The following is a 10,621-nucleotide window of genomic DNA, read 5'->3' on the forward strand; positions in this document are numbered from 1 at the left end:
AGTATATTTTGTGTTAGAGAATCAACACAAATATTTCTGCAGCAATGTGAATTACATGGTTCTACTGAGGCTGGTTGTCACAGTGCGGATCAGCTGCAGATTATGAGGTCATCTATTTTCAGTGTTGCTGACACTTAAAAGTGTCAAAAGGTGAACTTAACTTAGTCACACAACCTTTTTGACAAATGACATATTTTCAACAGAATGGTGTGTATCTTTCGGTCACAAATTGGTTGTACGACAAGTATGAATTAGCCCTAATTAAGCATGCTCTTTTACACATTGCATGACTTTGGTTTATCTGTATAACTGTATTATGTATGCCACCCTCTTCACCTAATCACTTTCAGCTACTGCTGAACACTTTTTTCACTATCAAGGTTATGTGCCTTGCAAATACAGAATGGCGGCCTACTGTCAGGACTTATTTGTGGGTATTAGAATGAGTGAAAGGGAAGGTGTATTCGACGGTAGTGGGACCAGGTATGCTGTATGTCTTGGAAACCGTGGCACTGACAAAAAGATGGTAGGCGGAGGTGGCAAAACTGAAAATGCTACGATTCTCATTAGGAGTGACATGACAAGGAGGGACAGGATCGGGAATGACAAAATGAGAGGGACAGCCCACGTTGGAAGGTTTGGGGATAAGGCAAGAGAGGCAAGGTTGAGATGTTTGGACATGTGTGGTGGAAGAGGGTCGAGGGGTATATTGGGAAGATGCTTAAGATGGAGCTGCCAGAGGGAAACAGTAAGGCCTAAGAGGATGTTTATCGATGCAGGGACAGAGAACAGAAACAGATCCGCTGTGGTGTCCACTGATTGAAATTATCTGAAGGAAGAAGCCCACTACATATAGAAGGCTGTTACTGTTACAAATAATCTCTAGGTCCATGTTGTGATAGAAAGGCTCCCAAAATCCATCTTAAAACTCTGCCACAATGATCAGTCTTCTTAACTGATAAGTCATAGTGGTCTCTCGCTGTCTATTTGTGTATATGGTCTTGGTCCATATGGTCTGTGCTCCACCTTACAGCAGTAGTCTTCACATAGACCTCTGTCTTTTGGCTTGACATCCTTGGTAAATGGTAAATGGTGCATTTATATAGCGCCTTTTATCCAAGGCGCTTTACAGAGATTGTGCATTACATTCACCCATTCACACACACATTCATACACCGATGGCAGCGGAAACCATGCAAGGCACCAACTAGCACATCGGGAGCAATTAGGGGTTCAGTGTCTTGCTCAAGGACACTTCGACAGTAAATCTGGGGGAGCCCAGGTTCGAACTGGCAACCTTACGGTTACCATCCAGGCACTCTACCCCTGAGCCACCGCCGCCCCTTGTCATACAACAAGCTACACTTTTTGCTTCAAGCTGAGCTAATAACTGGGTGATTATTTCCTGTCTCCAGCTTCTGGTTCTGGTCCAATTCAACATCCACCTCCAGGTGATCCTGTGGGCTGTCTCTTTCTTGGTCCTGTGTCTGCTGCCCTCTGCCCTGTTCCACTGAGTCCTCTTTTGCTGCGGAGCGTTTCTGGGCTATCCTCATGCAGGGCAGACCTCTCTTAGCAGGCCGTACAAAAGCCAGGAATATGGCACCCACACCCATGCCCGCTGCACAAGAGTAGAATGCTGAGCCATAGTTCTGTGTTTCATCCACCAGGAAACCTTGAGACACAAAAGTACAGTATATTTATAGTGTTAACATCAGAATACAACTATACTATTGGAATCTATCAAGTAGTTATCGGTAAGTAAACCTGATAAAACATCACTCTTACCTCCCAGAGGTGGCCCAGCCAGGCCAGCAAAGCTCTGTATGAACACGTACACCCCAGCAGCTGAAGACATCCTCTCTATTCCCACAACGTCATCCTCTGCCAGCATGGGGATGTGAGTAGGCGATATCGTCCCCATAAAGAACCCGAAGAAGGCACAGCACACGGCTAGGCCCCAGAACTCCGTGACGAAAGTGAAGGCCACTAGGACTAGAGTCATTAGAATGATACAACACAGAAGCACTAAGAGCTTCCTCTGTCTAAACTGGTTCCTGCTCAGGACCCAGCCAACTGAGAGGCGTCCAAATACTTCAGCCACCGCCATGGTGGAGAGCATGTAGGCAGCGCGGTCACGCTCCACGCCGCGTTTCACGGCCAGCTCAATGATGTACAGCGGAGGAGCGAAGAAGCCGAGTGTGGCAAACAGTCCAAAGAGTGAATACAAGATGAAGCTGCACTCCCTGAGAACGGAAAAGTCTAAAAGTTTAGGAGTCTGTCGAGACACCTCATCCCGCCCTCCCTCCCCTTGGTCTCTGCTTCCCTGCTCCTTCTCCACTTTTGTCTCGCTCCCTTCCTTATCGCCCACTGTCTGAATTTGTAGAGCCTCTAGCCTGACATTTTCAGGCGGTGAGGTCTTCTCTTGACTGTCTGCATCCCTCAACAACTGGACACCAGAGTCTCCAGAGCTCAGAGAATCACCTCCATTGTCCTGACTGGAGGCGACTTTTGGTTTACAGGTGCCATTCGACTCATCTGGTCTACTGAGGGTTTTCTGTTCTTCTTTGGGGGATAGATGCTCTGTTTCGGTCTCCTGGATTGCTCTGGGCTTTATGATGATCGGCCGAAGCAGGACTCCACAGAAGATAATGGAGCCTTGCAAAGCGCCAATCACCACCATGGTGAATCGCCAGCCTTTGCGGTCTCTCAAGGCAGAGAAAGCTGAGAGGGGAGAAAAAAGAATGAGTGTTCACTGAAGAAAACTGACATGGGAACTTGTCTTGACTTGTTTCAAAACATTTTTGACCTGTAATCCCTGACCCCTAGCCCCCAAAACCTACAAGCTGGAAGAAGAAAAAAGGTTCCCTACCTACATGCTTTTTGTTGACAAACCAAAGCATGACTGGCAGCTGACGCCTGCAAACACTCACCGGGGGCGAGGGCAAACATGGCAAAGGACTCTCCCGTGGAGGCCAAAGATGTGACCAGGGCCCGTTTACGGTTAAAGTACTGAGACAGGATTGTGACAGTGGGCAGGAATGTAAAACAGTAGCCCAGACCTACAGAGAGAGAATATTAACAGATGTAATGGAATTAATCAACAGGACAAATTCACTGAGAACACACATTCTTACAAAAGCATTGTTATATTATGGAGTACAGAGAGAGAATAATTTACAGTTTCTCCTCATTAAGTGTGCAATAAGTGTGACACCGACAACCTGCTCAGGCGTTACAGTTCAGAGTAAGATGGTCAATGATTTAACAATCCAATACCTGCAATTACGCCCGTAGTGATGTACATTACATCGATGGAGCTGGCAAAAGCAGTACTGATGGTTCCCACAGCGATTAACACTCCTCCAGTCATGACAACGGGTTGGAATCCAAAGCGACTGGTCATCAAAGAGGAGAGTGGAGCTGAGAGCAGGTGGTGAACAACAGCTTGTGTTACATCATAAATCTATGATCTTCATAGATTTTTGTGTCTAATTTCTAAATAGCTGAATAAATTGCATTGCTGCTTCTATTGTACATACAGCATTTTTAACACACCTTTCAATGTCCCACCCATACTCTTATTTTGTTGGGAATTATATCATAAAGGCCTCTGCTGTAACAGACAGAGGCAGAGGTTAACCGTGTGGTTAACCGTGCGCAAAACAAACAAAACAATATCTGACAACACTCATTTGTTTTGCTTTTCAACATGATTAACACAGTACAGTATATTGAAACAACATACTGTATGTTACCACTTTCAAGTTGCAACGCATGTTGAACTAGCATATGTTCAGTCTCAGTCATTAGTCTCTCCCTCTTTAGTTTGCCAAATACATTTTGAATTGAAATGAAAAAATAGGAAGAAAATAAAAATAAAGCAAGTCTCCCCTCTAACAACATAACCCTCTCTGAGCCTAAACTCATCTGCACTCACCTGTGAAGGTCATGACGAAGACGGAGATGGAGAAGATCCAGGACACTCGGCTGTTGCTCTCCTTGAATTCCAGCATGAGGTCCTGCAGGAAGATGCCGAAGCTCTTGATGGTGCCATAGGTGAATGTCTCCACCACGAAAAAGGATATGGCCACGAGATACCCCCATCCTCCATCTGGGACCTCTGTGTACACGTTGGGGCCCAGAAGTCTCTTTCCTCTGAATTCACACAGCACCATGGCCGAGGCTGAAGGAGGAGAGAGGGAGATCCATTGGTTACGGCAGTTTTTTCTTCAGAACTACAGGCAACAGGTGCGTAAGAGAAGGCTGAACAATGTAAAAGAAAAAACATGCACAAAAATAGTGAAAAATAATAGGAAGAATTATGTAAGTAAGTTCTCTCTCTTGCTCTTGAGTGTGAGATTATTTTCTTTTCATTACAATTGTAAAACAAACTTCTGTTTTTCCTTTTCTGTTCCCAGATTGATCGAGCAGTAGACATTCTAGTAATCGAGAAAGGAGTATTACAGCTAGTCTTGGAAGTTAACTTATGCCCCTGAAACGTCCCTAAAAGGACTCCTTCCTGGCTCCCAAACTGTAGAATAAACTCACTTTTGCAGTAGCCTAAAGTCTGAAGACTTGCCTCTTCAGACTCACCCCAACCACTTCTCTGTCCGCACATCGCTTCTTATCACCCTTTGTTTTTTGATAGATGCTATGCTATTATGTTGGTCACTTGTTCTCATGTTTTTTGTAACTTTGATTTGTTTTTCTTGTTAAGACACATGTTATTTAGAATATTATTTAGATGGCATGTTGCAAATTAATTTGTTCTGCCTGTCACCTAGTTGTACTACTGTAGTCAGTTTGTGGTCAGTACTATATATATATATATATATATATATATATATATATATACATACACACACACACACACACACACACACACACACACACACACACACACACACACACACACACACACACACGTGGTTATATTGACTTTTACTGTTTAAAGTGAGGGTGTTATTATAAGAGCATGGACCATGCAGTCTATTATTACATTTTACATAATAAAAGTAGGTTATAGGCCAACGCCTATAATACTTTGTGGCATCATTCATTTCCCTATTCCCATCCGTTTTTACTTTGTACTGTCAAGTCAAATGTTCATGTTTTTCTCCTATCTTTAGGTCATTTCGCAATAGGTGCATGGTTTTTCCAAAGCTCAAGCGGTCCCAATAGAATAGACCCAAGTTCCCAACTTACCGTAAGTTCATTAAGCACGTGCAGTAGTCGGCCACTAAATAAATAATGTTTGTTAGCCGGATGGATGGGGTTATAGAGAAATTACCGCTTATATAGAACTGTATAGCCTACTACTGGTTATATATGTTCAATCAGTCAAATGGTAATTGTGTGGGAGTAACCTCGCCTCACCAGGCTTTCCACCACCTCGGAGGAGTGTGGGAGTGGGACTGCTCGCTGCCAGAAAACATTGCATGCCTTGTCAGCTCATCCCCCATTCACAAAGCTATGTCTTTGTGAGCCATAGCGACTAGCGAGCCTCAGCCTTGACCATGTGGTATGGTATGCTTCTTAACCATAAGTCCATTGCCGTAATTACGGACTTAGGTAGGTAGCCTACACATCCGATCTATAACTTGGTTTTAAATGCAGCATAAACTAAACTTGCTCTTTTAGCCCATCAGAATATGAGATCGGGAGAGCGTTGTGTTTTGTCTTGCTAATTCAAGTCAAGCCGACTTTGAAAACTCTGCTTTGACGGCGCAGTAGTGTGTTGGTAAGTTCTCTCCTGGTTTTATATTTGTGAGCGTTTTCAATCTATATAGCCATAATTTCCCCATACTTAAAGATTTCAGTTTAAAGTTGTGTATGTATCTAGTACATGTTTGTATCTAGTTCTCACCTGTGCGCGCGCAGATTCAGAGGAAAACAATCCGATCCTGTTTGAGAGTAGTATAGGTTATAGTACTACTGTACTGACACTGTACGTGTACGTCGCTCGTCGCGTCAACTGTAGCCCACGTTGCATTGAATGAAGACTCGCCCTCACCACCACCGCATGTGTCTCTCTCTCTCTCTCTCTCTCTCTCTCTCTCTCTCTCTCTCTCTCTCTCTCCGCCTCCTCCATCTCACCCTCATATTAATACAGCTAAAATAAATAACCTAAAACTAAATAGGAAAAAAATACAAACTAAATGTATGTAGGCCTACCTGCCAAGTGTAACATTTAAATCCAAAACGTTAAGAATTCTGTACAATCAAAGCTATACAGCCTATGCTATGATAATTGTAATGTAATGTAAACAGCTGTATAACATTGCAATATTGCAATCGACCTGTAGTCTACATTAATTACATTATTATTTCATGCAATTAACTTGAATATAGAACAAAATAATGCTTTTGCTGTCAATATGCAGATAAGTAGCCTAAAGATAAATATAAGATATAAATAGCAAGATCTTTTTGCGGAGACCGGCACAGTGCAGATAGTGTGCAAGAGAGAGAGTTTACCCCCACCTGAAGAATGCTTTTTTTCTATGTGAGACTGAGAGTGAATGACAGGCATTGTTTCTCTTCATATCTAAGAAGAGACCTTGAGCTGTGAAAGATCTTGTTGCGACCATATATAGGTCGCAGTTACTATGAAAACCTGTATTGCCTGTCAGTCGTGTCATGTCACGCCTTCATATATGGTCATTCCTCGCCTCGTGACACATCACGCCTCATGACACACTCCATATATGGCTGTCTGGAGAAGACTGGATCCTCACCTACATCTGCATATATGGAGCCGGCCAGCAAACTACATCTGACACCAGATTAATAGGCCTAGTTTAACTTGCGCTTCTCAACTGTTCCGTATTAAGAAGCTCTGTTGTTTCAGTCATGAAAACGTCAATTTAAAAAAAAGGGGGGAATAAATTAACAAAATACTCCATATATGGATATTCCCAGACCATACCTAATACAACCTTGTCATGCCCATATAACATATGGAGATCCCTGATGTCATCAATATTAATGTAAGCCCATATATGGGAATGTCAATATATGGCCATATTGTGACTCATGATAACCAGTGTGGTCACACTTGCAAATGAACCAAGTTGGTACAACACATGGATCTCTATATGTGAAGATCACGACACTGACCTCATCAAACCCTGGAAAGACATACATGGTTTGACATACTAGATCTGCATATATGAAGCCGGGCAGCAACTCTACATCTGACCTCTGCGCTGACACCAGATTAATAGTTAACTCCTGCTTCTCAACTGTGCCGTATTAAGAAGCTGTGTTGTTTCAGCGTTTCTCGCCCTCAGGGTGTCTTATTGGTTTATCTATGTTCGAATGGGAGTATGACTTTGTCTTTCTCCAGATGATGGAGACGTGGCCTGCACAAATTGATACAAGCATTTATACTGTATAATATGCACCAGTTACTTTTGATTTAACACAATTCTATCAGTATGCAGTTATGCCACACACATATTAATTTATTAACTTTTATAGCAATTACTTATTATAAAATGGTCTGCTGCAGTTCCAGTTATTAAATTAGCCATTGATTATGTTTTGGCCCAGAATCTAATGACTTAGAAAACAAATAGTCCCGAGGACAACTTGCCGACCCCTGCTCTATGGAGTGGATCGAACTAGCCAGTTGTATTGCATAGTAGAGCGATGAATGTTTGACTGGATCCCAGCCCAGTGTCTGATAAAGATTGCTGTGTGTATTCTAGTCATGAAAGTGCATGTGAGGATAGGTATATATAATAGTGTGAAAGGTTGAATTTTATGTTTGTGTTTCAATGTGCTGTCACCAACTCGAGCCACGGGCCCTGACAGTCACAATCAATAATAGATGCAGATTTCTCCTGCATCTTTCATAGCTTCAGCTCCTTAGTGTTTGGGTACAACCTACATTCTTGAAGTCTGTAATCAGCTTCCTTATTCACAAAGTTTCCCAAAGAAGGCCTACTTTACTTATTCAGACTAATGCGGAGAATGGCAAAGTGCAGTGCTGACTGTGCTAAAATTCTCAAGGCCAGAAAATTAGACTGGAGGTAGAACATTGTTATTGTCTATAAAAATGCACAATCAACATTTCTATTGTGTATTGGACTCAATCAAGTATTTAACACCCCAACCTCTCTAGGTTTTGGATCAAAATGGCAGAGGTAGCAGCCCTGTTACTTCTATCCGGGACCCTGTTCTTTGGGCTGATGTTGCACACAGTGAGCCAACATGGCTCCAGGGTGGCTAAACCCAGCAAGAGGCCCAACTTCATTGTCATACTGGCAGACGATGTAGGCTGGGGTGACCTGGGAGCGAACCAGCTTGGTCGCATGGCAAACAATACACCCCATCTAGACCTGATGTCTCAGCAAGGAATGAGGTCAGTTTTTTCCCCACACCTAAACCTGATTACCGGTAATCTTTATTTTCAATCTAGCAGTGATTCATGTCACGTTATCAAAGTCTGTCAAGATTCAAGATGGTTTATTTGTCCCTCACTCATACAAGTACAAGCAGCATTCCCAGATAATACTGGATATAAAAATAAAATAGTACAGGTTTATGTGTAGTGTACAAGCATGAATACACTGTATATGTTCTGAACAAATATATATATATTGTATGTCCTTGTTCAGGGCTTTGAAAAAACTCTTGCTGGGTCTCTTCATGATGCCCTTGTGACACAAATCGTCAAAAAACCTTCATTTCTGTCTTCTCTGTATCTGTTTATCTCTGTATCTGTTTGCACCACTCAGCTCACTTTATTACAACGTGCATACGTACAGAGAACCACAGGGCAAGATCCATAAGCAATAGTACACAAAGCTCATGTTAGCACATTAGCAAATCATTGATGATGTGTGAGGGCATAAGTTCAAGATATATTATCACTCTAGTCTAACCCAATTTAAAATGATGCAGGAAAGCAATTCAATTATCCCTCTTCAGTAAGACTGAAGAACTGTTTTCAATGTATGTTTAAATATTTTGGATTTTACATGTAGGCTATATACTGTATATGGGATTCAAGCCAGTTAAACAGATCATTTCTGTCTTAATGTCTTTTCACTTGCACTGGGAGGGGAGTCACGCTGTCCTATTCATTTGTTACTTTTTACAAGTGAAAATGTGTTATTTTCAGCGAGAGAAAATAAAGTATAATTTAGACTTACTTAACTCTCGCAATATAATTTATATAGTTTATTGTGATTGTGTATTGTGTCCTGTTGCACACCAAAAGGTAAACCTTTTTTTTCTCCTTCTCCCCAGACTGACTGACTTCCATTCCCCAGCATCCACCTGTTCTCCATCTCGTGCCGCCATCCTGACGGGCCGATACGGCCTGAGGACCGGGGTGACCCACAACTTTGCGGTGGGCTCTGTGGCGGGCCTACCTCTGTCAGAGGTCACCCTGCCCCAGCTGCTACAGGGGGCTGGATACTACACCGCCATGATAGGCAAATGGCACCTGGGTCACAACGGACCCTACAGTCCAACTCACAGGGGTGGGTATAGGATAGAGTTTGGTCAGTTGATGCTTCTTTGTGTGTTTGGAACATATAAAGAAGACCTCACAGGTGTGTTGGCTCTGACAGGTTTCAATACAGGATAAAGCGTAATTTTTACTTTTCCACTTAAACATTTGATTAGATTTGGATTTGATTATCTTTATTTTGAAACCTTCAGGTAAAACAGTAAAATAAGATAATAATTAAAAAAAAACAATATATGTATATAACCACAATGCATGTATATTTCTTTTTTTGAATGAAATAAGAAAATTATAATGACAACAATGTGATCATTGATCTTGCACCTGAAGTTCAAAAAGGAGTGGAACTAGTAAGTAATATTAAGTTTAAAATATATGTGCCGGTATGTGTTTGTCCAAAGAAAAATAACTGTTGAGCACACTATCTCTGGACAAGAGTACAAACCTGACAAACCTTAAAAGCCCTATTTGAATTAGGCTGAAATTCTTCCCATGAAACAGCTTGGTCCTTGGCTGGGCTTGTTTATACAGCAGGAACCATTCCCATGGAAACGTTTCTGTACATTTGGTTGGTTAAACATGTTTGTCGCTAGTCAGTATAGGTAGGTAACTATAGGTATGGTTGTGAAAGAGAGATGGATTCTAAATTCTAACTTGTTTCCTGGGCAGGATTCGATTACTACGTTGGCATTCCTTACAGTAACGACATGGGCTGCACAGATGTACCTGGGTACGACCTGCCCCACTGTGCTCCTTGTGACGCAGGGCCACAGGTCCACAGGTAGGCAAACAGAACCAGTACAGAACCAGATAGTACACATTGCACTCACTGGCTATTTGCAGACAATAAGGTATTGTTACAACTTATAATATCTCAAACTTATATAGCACTTTTCTGAGTACCCAAAGACACTTTACATGGGGGGGCTTTACAGAGGTAACGACAAAATAAAAACAACTTTATTAGAAAAAAAGGAAAAACACTAAAAGCTAATAAACATTAAAAAGACAGTGAGAAGGGTTAGCTAGGGAAGGCAATATTGAAGAGGTGGGTCTTGAGGGCAGTTTTGAAAGTTCGGAGGGTGGGGGCATCTCTGAGTGCCTTAGGGAGGGCATTCCACAGGGTTGGGGCAGCAAACG

General features: G+C 42.3%; 2 protein-coding genes across 3 annotated transcripts in view; one reads left to right on the forward strand and one right to left on the reverse strand.

Annotated features, from left to right (window-relative positions):
• Positions 1 to 1,348: 1,348 nt before the first annotated feature.
• Positions 1,349 to 5,986, reverse strand: LOC310875016 (monocarboxylate transporter 7-like). The gene is made up of 6 exons (XM_083788031.1): positions 5,867 to 5,986; positions 3,938 to 4,183; positions 3,277 to 3,420; positions 2,931 to 3,059; positions 1,786 to 2,721; positions 1,349 to 1,672 (listed from the first exon to the last, which is right to left on the reverse strand). The coding sequence occupies exons 2-6, from the start codon at positions 4,173 to 4,175 to the stop codon at positions 1,374 to 1,376; spliced, it is 1,746 nt and encodes a 581-aa protein (XP_083644157.1). The 5' UTR covers positions 4,176 to 4,183; positions 5,867 to 5,986; the 3' UTR covers positions 1,349 to 1,373.
• arsg (arylsulfatase G) overlaps positions 4,162 to 10,621 on the forward strand; it is a 16,202-nt gene continuing 9,742 nt past the window's right edge. Inside the window, exons 1-4 of one of the 2 annotated variants that reach the window (XM_083788032.1) lie at positions 4,162 to 4,248; positions 8,129 to 8,368; positions 9,259 to 9,494; positions 10,151 to 10,262. In XM_083788032.1, the coding sequence (XP_083644158.1) occupies positions 8,142 to 8,368; positions 9,259 to 9,494; positions 10,151 to 10,262 (575 nt within the window). In that variant the 5' untranslated portion in view covers positions 4,162 to 4,248; positions 8,129 to 8,141. Of the gene's footprint in view, positions 4,249 to 5,720; positions 5,741 to 8,128; positions 8,369 to 9,258; positions 9,495 to 10,150; positions 10,263 to 10,621 lie in introns of those variants that run through there. The other variant, XM_083788033.1, reaches the window with a different exon arrangement.

Source organism: Protomyctophum parallelum, assembly GCF_964188405.1.
Source record: "Protomyctophum parallelum genome assembly, chromosome: 17".
In the NCBI taxonomy this organism is placed as follows: Eukaryota; Metazoa; Chordata; class Actinopteri; order Myctophiformes; family Myctophidae; genus Protomyctophum; species Protomyctophum parallelum.

Excerpts from the sequence above, each read along its gene's own strand:
- LOC310875016 (XM_083788031.1), bottom strand. The coding sequence starts at position 4,175 with ATGGTGCTGTGTGAATTCAGAGGAAAGAGACTTCTGGGCCCCAACGTG. Across the intron at positions 3,060-3,276 it reads CACTACGGGCGTAATTGCAG|GTCTGGGCTACTGTTTTACA; the intron begins GTATTGGATTGT and ends CTCTCTCTGTAG. Across the intron at positions 1,673-1,785 it reads GGCTGGGCCACCTCTGGGAG|GTTTCCTGGTGGATGAAACA; the intron begins GTAAGAGTGATG and ends TTGTGTCTCAAG.